At 42.9% G+C, this 16907-nt stretch overlaps 1 protein-coding gene across 2 annotated transcripts in view; it reads right to left on the bottom strand.

The window, feature by feature from the left end:
* Window positions 1-2819: 2819 nt before the first annotated feature.
* CMTM8 (CKLF like MARVEL transmembrane domain containing 8) overlaps window positions 2820-16907 on the bottom strand; it is a 110528-nt gene continuing 96440 nt past the window's right edge. For both annotated transcript variants that reach the window (XM_055321473.1, XM_055321472.1), the window contains 3 exons: window positions 14680-14853; window positions 4880-4996; window positions 2820-3263 (listed from right to left, as the gene is read on the bottom strand). In XM_055321473.1, coding sequence (XP_055177448.1) covers window positions 3180-3263; window positions 4880-4996; window positions 14680-14853 — 375 coding nt within the window. In that variant the 3' untranslated portion in view covers window positions 2820-3179. The remainder of the gene's footprint in view (window positions 3264-4879; window positions 4997-14679; window positions 14854-16907) is intronic.

Genomic DNA, 16907 nt, shown 5'->3' on the forward strand with positions numbered 1-16907 from the left:
AATCAAAGCTAAGATAACAAGAGGAAGGAGGAAAGATGTGGCCCAGGCAGCAACAAGGTCCACTACACTTCCTGGAGTTAGTTATTCTGAATATTCTAGGGAAAAAAAACCTTCTGTCATAGACATTGAAGTTTTCTCAAAACATACCTTCCAAATGCAACGTCTCTCCGGTCAACCACTTTCTTGTCGGCCACCTTCCTTAGTTTCTGAAGTCATCACTCTACGTTGCCAAGCATTTTCCCTCAAGCCGGATCCTCTTTTCTATATCAGACACCTAAGTTCCCCTGCCCCCTAACTTGTAACCATACTTATTCTAATCTTCCTCATTACTCTCAGCCATCAACATGGGGATAGTTATCCTACCTTCCTTCACAACCATCTGCTTGCGACTTGCATTTGGCAGCAGCCACAGCCAGAACTTCTATGTAAGGCCAAGTTAACAAATTCTTCTTAGGCTGTCATCTTATAGGGTGTGTGTTTGCTCGTGTGTCCCTAGCCTTGTATGCCCAAATTATTTCTTCTGTGAAAAATCCATCTTTTCAATTAAAATAATAATTGTCTAGGGGATTAGAAATACAAACTTTAAATTGATTTTCTACCCAAGGCTGTATCTTCAGTTAGTATTTTTAAATGTCCATGCTCTATGCAGAGATGACTTTATGTATTTAAACTCTCTTGTGTGCTGATACCCTGAAGGGATTTTTCTGTGAAAGCAGCAACTTTTAAATGCACAAAAATAATTGATATTGAACAGTATTATCTCTAAGTTTTCTTAGTTTCCAAATATTGGCTAAATATTTATCTTTTGGGGCTGTGAGTTGGACATTGCAATGATTAATTGCTTAAAGTATATCATTGATTCACTATAAGTGGTAAAATATATCAAACTCAAAACCCACCAAGCTCCATCGAAGAGGACGTGATGGTTTTGGGAGAGCAGATGGTGAACACAGATGCCAGAGAACAGTTTAAGCACATTGTATACTATCCATGTAATAATACTTTTCAAACCCCAGAAACCTATTCTTTTTGTTTTGCTGGCTATATTTCAGTGGCTTTTTATTTCTCTTTCTTAGAAGAAAAATTGAAGCAGTTCAAAACTTACAGCTTTGTCTAAACAGAGAATCACTTTATTGTCTAAAAACCCACACTTAAAAATTCATGAACAAAGTCAATATTCAAAAGAGGAAATATGAATTTCCTTTCAGTTAAAAAATTAATTTTGGGGGGTTTTGTTTTGTTTTTTGGCAAACTCTCAGGATAACACAAATGGTTGAGCTCCTGGAAAACTACAAATACAGGCAACAAATGCCCCTCCATGGACACAAATGAGTACTGTTCTCTTGAAATAGATCTCTTTGGTGCTACTGGTTCAAGAAAGACCTATAGTTACCCTTTTGGAGAATATTTCAAAGTGGTTTATGGAACTTCTCAACCTAGAAGTTACTTCCTATAAATGGGGCCATGATTATAGAAATTATTCACACACACACACACACACACTCACCCCACAGGGAGGGGGTGGGGAGAACATAAAACAGGCTTCTTTCTTGATGGCTGTTTCCAGAAGTTTCCAGAAACAGAGACATCTGGAGGTTATAGTTTTTCTGCCTTTTGTGGAACTCTGGTTGCAATGCAAAGTACTTAGAACACCCCCAGAGTACATGGAAGGCGAATATGCCTCTGTGTGAGAGAGAGAGAGATGAACAGAGAGCACACAAACTCTGACCAGTGATTTCCGCTTTTCTTGCAAAATCAGCGAGTTGGAGGCTGTCCTGGTGATGGTGAGGAATGCAGTTTCCAGAGGACTGCAGCCCTATCACCTGCAGATCCGTGTTGCTAAAGCTCAACTCTCATGGCTTGCTGCATGTTGGACTCAGAGTAGCCTCCTATACACCCAACACCCATCCACAACCACACATTGGTACCCTACACTCACCTCTTCTTGGCACCCCCCGCCCTCACTACCTCTTTGGATCCAGAACCCAAGAACAGACTTCATCGTTGTTGTCAAAAGTCTGTGGTGGGTGTTAGACCCAAAGAAATCTCAACTCTCCTATGCAGAGGTAAACAAAACAGTTAAACAGGAAGACCAACTAAACAACAGACAACAGAAAGAAACAGCACTGCCAGACAACTGTAGGAGAGTGGAGGCCACAGGAGTTAGGTCCACAGAATGAGCAACCGAGACTCACTGTCATCAACTCTACTAACGTTTCTGTGTTTTTTTGTTTTTCAGAAGAAGCTCACATTGAAAAATCACCCAAGATACACTGCCGTACCAGCAAGAACCATACTGCCTAAACACACTTCCTCTAAATACACATCTGCCTTGCTGCCTGGGGTTCTTCCCACCAACTGATGGTTATCGAATAATGATGCCACAAAATATTAGTTCTGGAGATTGGAGACATTTTGGTCCAGTGTTTTCCACAAAGTATGCTACATGTGTCACTGTGGTCAGCAAGTATCTTAGAGTACATGCATGTATTTATCGTTTTAATGGTTATGCACTTATTCTAATATGTATTAGGAAAAAACATGCCACCAGCACATCAGTCTGGGCACTCAGCAGCATCACTGCAAAGCCCATGTCTCATTCAGTGCTTTCTGGGCCAACTGGTTAGCATGTGAGAATCATGGCTGGTGAACCCCAGTCTTGGGGGAGATGGGTCTCTCCTACCACCTTGGCCTGGTGACTGTGGGCAACGGTGTTTGGGCAATACTGCAATTGGGCAGCCCTGTGAAGACGATACCCACAGCACCCAACCTCAGGTTTTTAGCAGGAAGTCTCCTTTCTCAAATCAGACAACTTCCCCCAGATTTTGAAACATTTAATCAGAAAAGAATCTGGACATTTAAAAATTAGATTTACAAAATTGACACGGTCTTAATATTAGCAATTTATCTATTATACATTGTCTAAGAAAATAAGGTCTATGAAGACATCAACAAGGTACTTAATAATTCATTATAAGCTACAACAATTTGCAAATAAGTATCCAGTTTAATTGTAACAAACCACTGTGAGCAAATTTAACTAAGTATATAAAAACATTAGTTAAATACAATTCTCTGGAAATATACATTATACCTACAGTTGTTGTTGTTTGTTTGTTGTTGTTTTTTTACAATTAGAGTCTTCTTGTTTCCTCCCTTTTAATTCTCAAAATGGCAAATCACTGTATGGTCCTGGATCTCCAAGCTATAAAACTGAAATATGTGTTTCCAGCATAGCAGATGGTGACCAGGAAGGCGAAGAACTGGAGAAAAAGAGCATAGTAGAAAGAAGGCTTAGGGCACATTCTCATTAGCAAAAGTTATCATTTCACCTCCATTGAATCAGGCACTCATAGCATCCCTTGACTCCAGGGTTTCTCATCTAAAACTGCTTTATTGGTTCAATTACCTTCCTTTTGAAACAATCTCTGGCTATGCTGAATGTTTGGGCTTTTTTGTTTTGTTTTTTTTTTTTGTTTGTTTGTTTTGAAACACATCTGGAAAGCTTGAGTTTTGCTCAAATAACCACAGGGTGTTCACTTCGGGGTGAATATGGTAGTGTGTATCTGAGAAAAGCACACACATTCCTAATTTAGTGCAGACAATTTTAGATCAGGGTTTAACCTCAGATTGCCATAGGGTCAGTTAAATAAAGGAGTCAAGTGGGTGAGGGGAAGCGATAAGCCACATGGTGTGAATGGTGAGCAGGGAAAGTGCAAGCTCCTTGGAAGGGGCAGCTACTGCCCAGTTGTGGCTGATTCTTGCTGTATGATAGCTTGAGCCCAGAGCTGCTAAAGCTTGTGATTTGAAGAAAAAAAAAATTTTTTTTAAAGTAGGCTCCATGCCCAGTGTGGAGCTCAATGCAGGGTTGAACTCAGGACCCTGAGATCAAGACCTGAGCTGAGATCAAAAATTGGACACTTAAGTGACTGAACCATGTGCACCATGCTCTTTACCTTTAATATAGATTTCTGAATATAAATATAAGAATCGAAGGAACAGGGGGGTGGGGAGTGCCTGAGTGGCTCCGTTGGTTGAGGATCTAACTCTTAATCTGAGCTCAGGGTCGTGAGTTTAAGAGCCATATTGAGCTCCACACTGGGCATAGAGCCTACTCTAAAAAAAAAAAAAAAAAGAATATAACAAATGGCTACATATCATCAGTTTTAATATGATCATTTTGATATTCTTGTCGAACTGTCATCCCCCAACCCCCGCCAATTACATCTTTTGGTAATGTAATATTTTAACGCTAACTCAGAGAAACTTCTAAAATAAGTTTTGCAAATCAGAACTACAATACACATTTATGGTTCAAAAAATGCAAACAGAACAGAAGCACATAAATTAAAAAGCAGAAGCCCTGCAGGCTGCTCCCATCATCATCCAACCACACAGTCTCTGGATGGAACCTCTGTTGGTGTGTGCTTTTCTAGACATTCTCAATGCATAAATAAACATCTCTGCTTATTGAGTAAAAATAGAATCATGGTGTGCTCATTTTTTACAACTGTCTCCCCACTTGAACTTTAGTCAGTAGAATTATTCTTAGACTGCCTCAAATATTTTTTCTTCCTCACATAGTTATTTTGTTCCAGCTATTTGCCTTTCACTCAAGCTGAGTCTTTTAACCTCTGCACACTTCAAGCCATCAGGAGGCCCCAGTAGTTTTTCATGCCTTCAAACCAACAAGCTAATTGCCAGAGTGTCACAACTGCAGGTGATGCTCTCCTGCCTCTACAGATCACTTGTCCCCCTCCTGGATCCCCAGCCCCAGTGGGAGGAGGAGACCATGACCCTGACCGTGTGTGTGTGTGTGTGTGTGTGTGTGTGTGTGTGTGTGTGTGGTAGGGGGCAGTGAAAGGGCTTGTTAACTCACCGATGAGGCTGCCCAGCTGTTGAAGTTGTGGCTGTCCCTCTCGGGGGAGACAGAAGATGCATCCACCACAGCAGCTGAGAGGTATAAGATGAAGGCACTGCCGTTAAAGCACAGACCCTGGGGAGATAGACAGATGGAGTGGTCAGGGAGTGTGGAAGGTCTGGGCACCTCTGGACCAGTCAGAACTGTATACCAGGTGTGAGAAGGGAGGCATCTGGACACCTGGAGGGGGCAGAGATGAGAGTTCTGAGAAGCTGCTCATCAGTGCCTTGGGGAGGAGAGGGTTTCACACCAGCTTATCCACAGCACACCCAGACACCCCTCACCTGCCCCCCAACACACCCAGGCTGTCCCTTCAGCCACCACTCTCTCTCTCAATTTGCTCTTGATCCTTGCTTCATACAGATTTCACCCTTAGTGACCTTAGTGACTGGCTGAGGAAGGCAGGCAGCAGGGCCCCCCAGTGAGATCTGCCCAGACCATTGTCCCAGTAGCCACAGTTCTTCAGCACCTGTCCCCGACCCAGAGCTTTTCCCAAAGCAGGCCCAGCTGGTCTTCTATTCCCTCCACTCTAAGCAGGGAGAGACATTTAGGTGAACTCCTCAATCCTAGCAGATAGTTCTTAAAAATAAAAAGAAGATTATACATATTAATAGAGTCCTTTGGGAACTAATCTCACCCCTGGCTTCATTTTATTTTTTTCTATTCTTAAAGAAGAGAGATATGTAAATCCAAGTAGATATCTGGTTTTCAGTTATATTTAAACTCTAGGAAATCATACTGTGAAATGTGCAAAACTTGATCCTACCTGAACAAGGGTGAGAGGTAGTGGTGGGGTTGGGCAAAACTGATTCAGAAAACCAATGCTTTATACAGGTAGGAAGAGGGTGGCTCTTAGGAGTAGATACCCTATGGTCTAACAGCTCTCCCTCAGTAATTCAAAGAGACAGGAATGGGTGAATAGATGGGGGGGGGGGGGGAGAAACAGTATCTTCTTCTTGTAAGAGAAAGAAAGGCATATAGAATTTTCCAGATGCAAGTCCTAGCATTCTAAGGTGGGTTGTATATCCCAGTTACCTCCTCCATACTTGGCTTACATTATCCTGGGTTACAGACATTAACCTTTATGATAAGGGTCAGTGCCCATGATGCTCATCTGCCATTTGAAATGCATTGCCAGGGTGCCAGGGTGGCTCAGTTGTTTAAGCATCTGACTTTTGATTTCGGCTCAGGTCATGATCTCAGTGTCCTGGGATCCAGTCCCACACTGGGCTGCCTACTCAGCAGGAAGTCTGCTTGGGATTTTCTCTTTCTTTCTCCTTTGGCCCCTTCTCTCTCTCTCTCTCTCTCTCTCTCTCTCTCTCTCTCTCTCTCTCCCCCCCCGCCCCCCAATAAATAAATTTGAGAAAAAAAAAAAAGAAAGAAATGTGTCCCCAGGAAGCTCTGGTTTCCCTGGATGATTCATTATATTTGTTGGTTGTGGGAGGTTTTTTTGGTCCAGGAACACATCCATGCATTTTTAAAAAATACGTTTTGTTTTGTTTTTTTTAATTGCACATCACCTCTAGAGTTTTGCACATTTGCTCTTTGCCAAGTAAAAGACCCTGCCTTTTTAAAAAATGCTGAAACAATTACACATAGTTACCTCTGAGGAGTGGGAGACAGTTTTCATTTTGTGGCCTTTTACTGGTAGCAGTTAAGCTTATTTTTATTTAATAAATTAGCTATGTATTACATTTGAAACATTCAACTGCTTAAGAAAAAAAATTAAAAAGTATGCACATTCATGTAATCAAACAAAATCAGTCAGGACAGAACAATCTCAAGTTAAAAAGTCAGTCTACTCCTTTTACCCTAACCCTTTCCTTTGAGATATAAACAAACACCCAATTTTATACAAACCTACAGCCATATAGTTAGCCAATTTGGTGAGTTTTTTTTTTTTGTTGTTGTTGTTGTTCTGTTGGGATTTCTTTCCTTCATTGAGAAAGATACTGAGAACAATTTTCCATGTCAGTCCTAACAGATGGGCCCCATTTCATGTCATGACACGAATACCTCAGATTTTAACTTTTCCCTTATTGATGGGCATTTGATGTTCCTAGTTTCCCCAAGATTACAAACACTACTGTGATGAGCGTCTTTAAATATGTATTTGGGGACACCCATGCATGTCCAGTCCCCTGACACAGGTAGAGATGAATGAGAGAGCATTTGGAGAGGCCAGCCTGGCCAGCACCACCCTGACCCAGGCCCTGGGCCTTGTCCCTGCCGCTGTGTCAGGGAAGGGCCTGAGAGGGAGTGACGACAAGACTCCCTGAGGATATGTGGCCCCATCCCATAATAAATGTGGCCCAATCAATTTACCCAAGGAAATGAGAAACTCTATCTCACTTGGAGAGAAGTGAGGAGGGGCTTCCTTCCCCTGCACGCCACCCCTCAGGGTCTTGCTAGGTTCTCACAGCTTCCATTCTACCTCAGGGCCGAACATATTTGTTCCCGCCATCTTCCTAGGACTCCCAAAATATGTACGTCTTGGGGGATGCCTGGAGTGGGAAACTAGTAAACATAGGTGGAGGGAAGAAAGAAAAAAATGGAAAAGAAACCAGGAGCTGAGATTGTTACAGAGGTTAAGATAAAGAGATCTGTGTGGCTACAGAAGTGAAGGAGGGCAGCACAAAGCTTCAGTGGGCCCTGGAATAGCACTGAGCTTCACAGAAACACAAGGTTGTACTGCTCTAGAGAAATAGGACCTGAGTCCTAGACTATCCAAGTGGAAAGACCGTTGAGCCCCTGCAACTAGAATGCCAGTTCTCAAAGTATCCCTGGGCCACAGGAAACAGAGAACAGGTACAGGGTCTTACAAAATGCTTCCAACCATTCCTTTGTAGAAGAAGGTGGAGGGAGGCTATTCTTTTCTGAAATTTGATCCCACTTTTGTATAAAATGTCCTTTTCCCCCCCAAATAAAGGCACACATAGATAAAAAGCCTCATAGAGCTGGCCCTCTTGTTGACCCTCCATACTAGATTCTTGGTATCCACAACCTACCAAACTTAACTGCTAAGAATTCCTCATTCCTTCATAGTAGAGAGGAGGCAGGTTCTTTCCATTTCAGAGATTTCCTGAAGGCTAGGACCAGGGCACCTGTGTACCCTGGAGCCAAGCAGACTCCAGGGTTGACGACTATGGTTGGCATCAGGGGACCTGCATCCCATTCCTGCCTATCAAAATCCTCTCAGTGTCTCAGTTTCTTTACCTGCAAAATGGAAATAATCCATCCCGTCTTTGCAGTTAGTGTGAAGTAAAATGAGGTAAGAGATGAAGGATCCAGCATGACCTCTGGCACACAGTAGGTACTTCATAAATGGTGGCTGCTATTGTCTACAGAAGGAGGCCATACCCTCTGCCCTGGGTACTATGCCCTGTACTGCTCAGAGTGCTTGCAATGAAGCCAACCAGGAGGGATGAGTTGCAGAGGATGAATCCTCAGAAAATGTATTTGTAGGTTCTGGTGCTTAGTGCTCTGAGGAGGACAACTATATTGCTTTGAAGTTTTAGTTCAGATCAGATTTGTCAGAAAGCACATCACAGCCTCACTGGGTATATGGTATTACCCAGGAGCTCAAAGGTGCTCACAGGAACCTGCTGTGGTTTCTGCTCCATGTTAAGGATGGACATAGTAACTCTGCACCTATATTCTCCTTGAATGCATTAAGAAAAATGCCTATTGTCAAGCTAGTTCAAGTGTAAAGCTCATGCCTTGTCAAGCAAAGAGCTACAGGCAAAACTATGAGACTCTGGTTTTTGTAGCGTCCCATGTGCGGTCTCCTGGCCAAGTTCCCTGTGGACCAAAGCCTGTTCTACTGATCCCTTCTCTGCAATCTTAGACTCTCTACTGCTCTGAAAAATGGAGGCAATGTAGTCTTTATTAACCCTCTTAGCAGGAAAATGCATGTGTTCTTGCAGAAACATTACCATGTCTGATTATGGTGTTGCCCCCAGACTCAGGAGGAGGTGTCACCTTATGTAGTAAGTGCACTGGATTCCTTTATTATCTTTCTTAAATTGAGGGGAAAAAATCTTGATTGCAGACATATCTGGCCTAAAGGTTCCAGGTAAGGGATGTGGGCCTATAAAACATTGTTTCTTACACTTTAGGTGCCTAAGAATTATCTGGAAAGCTTATAATAGAGATTGCCAGACTCTCCATAGAGTTTCTGATTTGGTAGGTCTGGGGCAGGGCCTACGGTTTCTCATTTACTCCCATGTGATGCTACCAATCCAGGGACTACACTTTCAGTAGCAAGATTCTAGAAGGTTCATTCTGGCACCAGGAATCTATCAGCTGCCTCAGCAGAGTCCTGGGTGGGCCTGATCCCTGCCATGCTCTAATTCGTGTGGGACATACAGTGAGGGCCAGCATCTGAACCAGTGTGTTCCTGCAAGAGGTTTTACTGGGGACAGGTCATAAAGATCTGAGACCTTAGTTGTTACACATGAAAACTTTTCCCAGACTTCACTTTGGATATCCAGTTAACACTGCTTACCCCACTCACAAATGCTTTTGAGAGGTTGCAAAGGGGCTTCTTAGAACAGGAAAGAAAAACCCCTCAATCCAAAGTCAGACATGTTTGACCTGTAGCATCTGCTGGTAACAAAAGAAGTTTTTAATATTTGGCTATAAATATTTTAAAAGTGAAAGAGTTTGCACAAAAGCCAAGACTTCTGGATTGCCTTAGGGAGGGAAATAAACAACAGAAGACTTCACAATTCTGGGATGCTTGAGTGGCTGAATGGTTGAGTGTCTGCCTTCGGCTCAAGTCATGATCCCGGGGCTCTGGGATGGAGTCCCACATCAGGCTCCCCGCAGGGAGTCTGCTTCTCCCTCTGCCTATGTCTCTGCCTCTCTCTCTGTGTCTCTCATAAATAAATAAAATCTTTTTTTTAAAAGGTTCTTTTTTTAATATTTTATTTATTTATGAGAGAGAGAGAGAGAGACAGAGAGGCAGAGAGACAGAGAGAGTGGCAGAGACACAGGCAGAGGGAGAAGCAGGCTCCATGCAGGGAGCCCGACGTGGGACTCGATCCCAGGTCTCCAGGATCACACCCTGGGCTGAAGGCGGCACTAAACCGCTGAGCCACCCGGGCTGCCCAATAAATAAAATCTTAAAAAAAAAAAAAAAAAAAAAAAAGACCTAACAATTCCGAGAGTACGCTGCCAACTCATTTCTTCAGAAAGTGAAGAATATTCCCCAGTTGATTAAGATAACAAACTAGCGTGTCTGGGTAGCAAGAATTCAACACCCACTGAGTTCACACTCACTTGCATGACCTCTCTAGTCTTTTCCACACACGAGTGTGCAACCTCTCCGGTGGAGGTTGATGGTCTTGCTCGATGAGATAAAGGATTAAGCAATTCTAAGGGGCCTTCAAGTCCTTATCCCCTGACTATAAGTCCTGGTCTCCTGATTGCTGGTTGGGTTCTTATTTTCCAGGCAGAAGTGGGCCTGGAGCAGAATGAGATAGGAAAAAAATGCTGGATGGAAGTCAAGAGAGAAGGATTCCAGCTGTGCGGGCATCTGGGGAAAGTCCTGAGGCTCTAAATCTCAGTTTTCTTATTTATAAAGTGGGAACACACTTCATAATGATAAATTCTGATCATGCAAATCAAAGCCATTTTAAAACTAGGAAGTGCCAGAAGGGAGCACTGTTAATTAAAAAAAAGGGGGGGGGGGCAGCATTAAAAGCAATATTTAAACACTTGTAATTTTATTTTTAAGTAATCTCGACACCTCACATGGGACTCAAACTTACAACCCTGAGATCAAGAGTCTCCTGCTCCCCTTGATGAAATGAGCACTGGGGGTTATATGCAAATGATGAATCACTAAACTCTACCCCGGAAACTAATAATACAGTATATGTTAACTAAACTTAATTTAAATAAAGAATTAAAAAAAATAGTTTTTGGAACCCAAGCCACTGGGCTATGGACAATCCAACCTTCAAGTCATTCCAGCTGACTGAAGTAGCGATAAACTGTCCTGTTGAGCCCTTGCCAAATTACAGATTTACGAGCAAATTAAATGTTATTGGTTAGGGGAAAAAAAAAGTCTCATGCTCTACCAACTGAAGCTAGAGCATTATTTTAATTTTTTAATGTCCTTAATGTTAAAATTTTAATATTTTCAATTTTTATTTAAAAATATTGTTTTAAAACTTTATTTAAATCTCAGTTTTCAAAAAAAAAAAAACCCTCAGTTTTCTTGTTTATAAAATGGGGATACATTTCATGATGATAAATCCTTTTTTTTTTTTTTTTAGATTTTATTTATTTATTCATGAGAGACACAGAAAGAGAGGCAGAGACATAGGCAGAGGGAGAAGCAGGCTCCCTGTTGGAAGCCTGATGTGGGACTCGGTCCAGGGACTCCAGGATCATGACCTGAGCTGAGGGCAGATACTCAACCACTGGGCCACCCAGAGGTCCCCATGATGATAAATTCTGATCATGCAAATCAAAGCATTTTAAAACTAAGATGTGCCAGATCAATCTTCAAGACACTAAATGCTGTCCCATTCTCTGAAGAATTCCCAGCTGTCCCAGCTAGGATGATAACTTCCATCACACTTTGTACTTCACTTTAGTTCATTTTACTATGTGTCACAGGGTACCATAATGGGTTGATTTCATGGGCTAACTGACTGGACCACAAGTGCACAAATATTTGGAGTGCATACATTATTTTGGATCTGTCTATGAGGATTTCTGAATGACACCAGCTTGTGAATCTACAGACTGAGTTAAAGCAGACTGCCCTCTCTAATGTGGGTGGGCCACATCCAATCAGTTGAAGACCTGAATAAAACAAGACGGCTGAATAAGAGGAAACTGCTCCTGCCTGACTGCCTTGAGCTGGGACATCAGTCTTTTTTTCCTGCCTTGGGGCTTGAAACGAAACATCAGGCCTTCTTGGGTCTCAAGCCTGGTGGTTTTCAGACAAGAACTTATAGCATCAGTTTCCCTGGTTCTCAGGCCTTTGGACTCAGACTGGAACTACACCATCATTGTGCCAGCAGATCTTGGGACTTCTCAGTTTCTACCATCATGTGGACCAATTCCTTCTAATAAATCTCTACACACACACACACACACACACACACACACACACACACACACACCCTATTGCCTATGCTTCTCTAGAGAATGCTAATAGAGAATTTATATCAAGAGTGGAATACACAGCTTTTGGCACCAGGAGTGGAGTGCTGCTGTAACAAATACCTAAAAGTATAAAAGTGACTTTGGAACTGGATAATGAGTACAGGCTGGAGAGTTTTGAGGAGCATACCAGAACTATGGATGTTGAAGGTGATTCCAATGAGGACTTAGGAAGAAAAGAGAACTCAAGGCAGAGCTTCCATCTTTTTAGAGACTGCATAAATAACTACAAACAGAATCTTAATAAAAATATGGATGTTAAAGGGCACTGAGGAGAGATCTCAAATGGAAATGGGGAACATGTTTTCGGAAACTGGAGGAAAGGTGATCCTTGTCATAAAGTGGCAGGGGATTTAGCTGACTGTGTTCCAGTGTTTTGTGGAAGATAGAGGTTGCAAGTAAAACACTGGAAATTTAAATGAGATTTTTTAAAAAGTAAAGTGTTAGAGGAGTGGCTTGGTTTCTCCTGTCTATAGTAAAATGCAAAAGCAGAGGTAAATTAAAGAAGAGATTATCAAGCAAAAAAGCAGCAGAACTTGAAGGTTTAGAAAATTCTCAGCCTTCCCATATTGTGAAAAAAAATAAGAAAGCTTAGGGCACCTGGATGGCATAGCGGGTTGAGCATCCGACTTGGTTTCGGCTCAGGTTGTGATCTCAGGTTCATGGCATGGAGCCCCACATTGGGCTGTGTGCTCAGCAAGGAATCTGCTTGAGATTCTCTCTCTCCCTCTGTTCTTCCCCCTACCCTCTCTCCAATCAATCAATCTTTAAAAAAAAAAAAAAAGCTTCATCTGAAGAGAATAATATGGGTGTAGCCAAATAACCTTTTGATAAAGAGATCATGGATGCTAACCACAGATCTAATCATGTGCCAGCAGAAGCCAGGAACAGGTAAGGGATTATACCGGTGAAATGCTGCCAGCTTGAATGGAAAGGGATGGAGATGCAACAAAATATAAGGAGTGCTGTGGAACTTCTTGGGTTCTATAGATTGGAAATATGAGTTATTTGGCTGCAAATATGTGCCAATCTTCCAAAAAAAAAAAAAAAAAAAAAAAGAATGAATCAGCCAAAGCCCGATTCAGAGATCATCAGACCCAGGGGGGCAGGCTGGTTGGTTCCTCCTCAGTTTCAAAGGGTTGGACTGCCTCTCTGGTGTCTGTGAGCCAGGATGTCCCAATCTAGTACCTCAGGGGCAAGATCACCCTGGATGGGGTTAGGGGTGACAATGCCACCTCAGTGGGTCTGGAGGGCAGAGCATTGAACCAAATAGGCTTATTCTAGAGCCTTAAGATCTAATGGAATTTGTCTTGTAAGTTTTGGGCTTGCCTGGGACCTGTCACCCCTTCCTTCTTCTCTATTTCTCCCTCTTGGAATGGGAACATCTATCCTGTCTCCCCGCTGTATTTTAGAAGTACATAACGTGTCTGGCTTCACAGGCTCACAGCTAGAGGGGAATTTTGCTCAGGATGAACCCTACCTCCAATCTCACCATACTTGATTTAGATGTGAAGTGAAACTTTGGATCTTGGACTTCAGTTGACACTGAAATGAGTTACGACTATGGGGATGTTGAGATGGAATGAATGTATTTTGCATGCTAGAAGGGAATGATTTGGGGGAGCCAATAGCAGAATGTTATGGACCGAATCTCTAATCCCCAAAGTGCACATGTGGAAGCCCTAGTCAGCAAAGTGATGGTACTTGGAGATGAGGTGTTTGAGAGGTAATCAGGGTTAGATGAGATCATGAAGCTGGGATCCTCTTAATGGCATTAGTTCCCTTACAAGAAGAGCTTGTGTTCTCTTTCTCTTCCACATGGGGCCATGGCAAGATAGCAGGCATCTGCAAGCCAGGAAGAGAGCTCTCACCAGAGACCAACTACCTTGACATCTGATTTTAGACTTCCAGCTTCTAGAAGTGTGAGAAATCAATTTCTGTCATTTAAGCTACCCAGAATATGATATTTTGTTATGGCACCAGAGCAGACAGGTACATTTTCTTATCTATTTCATCCCAGAATGTGGGTTTATCCTGCCCCAGCATAGTGCCTGGAGCCAGGACAAGAATCCAATCACCCTGAACCACACTTGCTTCCAAATATGAAGACACCTATTTATTCTAACAGCAGTTTCATTTTTCATTCTAACTTTATACACACTGTGCATCCCAACATCAAAGAACTCTGCATGCAAAGGGCTAAGGCCGTGGCCCCAGGAGGGATTTGAAGGACATGAGACCTGCCGAGGCTGGCGCCCTGACGTACCTGTTTCCAGGTGATGCTGTTTATGGGACACTAACGAAGAACTGAATTTCTCCTCATTCAGTCTTCTGAGAACCAATTTGTTATTTTGTCTAAAAGAAATTTCTGGACCTTCCAACATGCCCAGTTTCATACTCATTGGTAAAACACCTTAGAGGCAATGGAATAATGTGAAGATTACCTGCTGTGTCGAGTTCTCCCTGGCTTTCTCCCCCGCTTTGCTGGCAGACACAACCCCGAATTAAGGAAAGAAGGACTATGTCCATCCTACCTAGTGGGCAATGGACAAGAAGACAACCTCTGGCTTCCTTACCACTGTTGTCCAGGGCACCTGGGGAATCCTGGTGTAGGTCATTGTTATGTAGATGATGAGGAAGAAGACAGTGAGGACCCAGTAAAATACAGCTACGAACATGACCCAGCCAAACGCAGGGACCCGGAAGTACTCGGTTCCAGCAATCAGTGTCCACACCAGCAGTCCCAGAACCTGTAAAATGGTAGAGGCGGTGCAAAGAATGGGAGACACAAGGAGAAAGTAAAGAAGGAAGCAGGGAGAGAGAGAAAAAAATTATGATACAGAGTGTCAATTACAGCTTTTGTTCATATTTACACATACACATGACTTACAAATGCAAAACAGGGCTTGCAAACTCACAAATGCCATGAAGGTACAGTAGATGAATATGGTAGGCTGAGCAGAGACCAGAAAACAAGAAAAACTATGTCTATTGTAAGGGACAGTCTCTACTCAGCCCCAGCTAACTGTTGTGGGCCAAAGTTTTTTTTTAAGTAAACTCTACCCCTCAACATGGGGCTCTAACTAATGACCCCAAGATTAAGAGTTGTACACTCCACTGATTGGGCCAGCTAGCTCCCCTGTTGTGTGCCAATTTTGCTAGATACTTCCTTTTATTCTTTTTCCCCTCAAGAAAACACAGAAAGTCAAGTTTGTACACGATAATCTTGATTTTTAAATGTTAGCACTAGTAATGATTTTTAAAATCCCAGTGGGGGGCAGCCTGGGTGGCTCAGTGGTTTAGTGCCGCCTTCAGCCCAGGGCGTGATCCTGGAGACTCCGGATGGAGTCCCGCATCGGGCTCCCTGTATGGAGCCTGCTTCTCCCTCTGCCTGTGTCTCTGCCTCTCTCTTTCTGTGTCTCTCATGAATAAATAAAATCTTAAATTAAATAAAATACCAATAGAGGGCAAAGTACACACATCTGTGGTCGGAATTTGCTCACAGGCTGATCCTTGTCAAGGAACAAGACTGTAGGTCCACTTGAAGTGGTCCTTGGAACTGATCTGCTCTCAAGGGATGAATCTCTGAGGATTCCCCACCTGCCACTGCTGCTCCCCACTTCCCCCCTGCAGATGACAAATAACATGTGGCCTGAGAGAGCTTTCAAAAAGGAGAACAAGCAAGGGCACAGGGCAGACACGGGCATTCACCATTTTTAAAATTTATTTTATTTATTTATTATTTTTTTGCATTCATCATTTTAACATAAGTTGTGTATTTATTTCAGCAAGACCCATCCAAGACCCTAGGCTGATAAATAAGACCAAAGCCAAATCAATGTCACCAATTGACTAGAGAAAGATTTCATCAAGGGAAAAGAAACTAATCCAGCTGTAGGCGCCTTTAGTCCTGAACAAAAGAAGGCCAGAGCAAAGTATGCATCTCGCATTCCAGCACCTTCCAGGGACCAGGACTTTACTCCTAAATCATGTCAAAATTAGTATCCAAACCACCCCCAGGAGACGCATCAGGGGTCCAAAGCAGGCTTTGGCTACAAGCTGTGGATTGCTGTGTGACTCAGAACAAATGATTTTATTTCTGTTTTAGCTTTCTCTGTGGTATAGGGAATAGAATACTAGAAGAATTTTAATCATGAATCTAGGAAGGTTGTTTTTACTAATTTGTTTAATGCCTGAGAGCACTAAATACTGCCAAACTTCTTGCTATCAGGCCCCAAGGATGGATGGGGCACACATTGAACAGATCCTACTGTACATAGCTTAAAAGTCTAGTGGGGGCAAATATTCAAATAATTGTAATCTCAAAAAATGCTATGAAGGAAAATGAAGGGTGTGGTATGGGTGTATAATAGAGAGATGTAACCTTGTTGCAGGTATGGGGAGCGTCAGGGAAGGCCATACTGAAGAATACCCCAAAGACCCAGTAAGAGCTGGTGAGAGAGACTAGCAGGAAGACAGGATGCGCAAAGGTCCAGAGCAGGGAAAGGGCTTTGATGCCTTCTAGAACCTATAAGAAGGTATACTAAGTTAGGACATTGCTGCAAAATGTTGGGAGGTTGGGGTAGGTCAGATTATGTGACCCGAGGTAGCCTAAGAATTCTATACCTTCTCTTAAGGGCAGTGACAGAGTTTGAGCAAGACGGTGTGGGACGCCTGGGTGGCTTAGCGGTTGAGCACCTGCCTTTGGCTCAGGGCGTGATCCTGGGGTCCTGGGATCAAGTCCCACATCTGGCTCCCTGCATGGAGCCTGCTTCTCCCTCTGCCTATGTCTCTGCCTCTTTCT

This window comes from Nyctereutes procyonoides, unplaced genomic scaffold (genome assembly GCF_905146905.1).
Source record: "Nyctereutes procyonoides isolate TBG_1078 unplaced genomic scaffold, NYPRO_anot_genome, whole genome shotgun sequence".
Taxonomy (NCBI): Eukaryota; Metazoa; Chordata; class Mammalia; order Carnivora; family Canidae; genus Nyctereutes; species Nyctereutes procyonoides.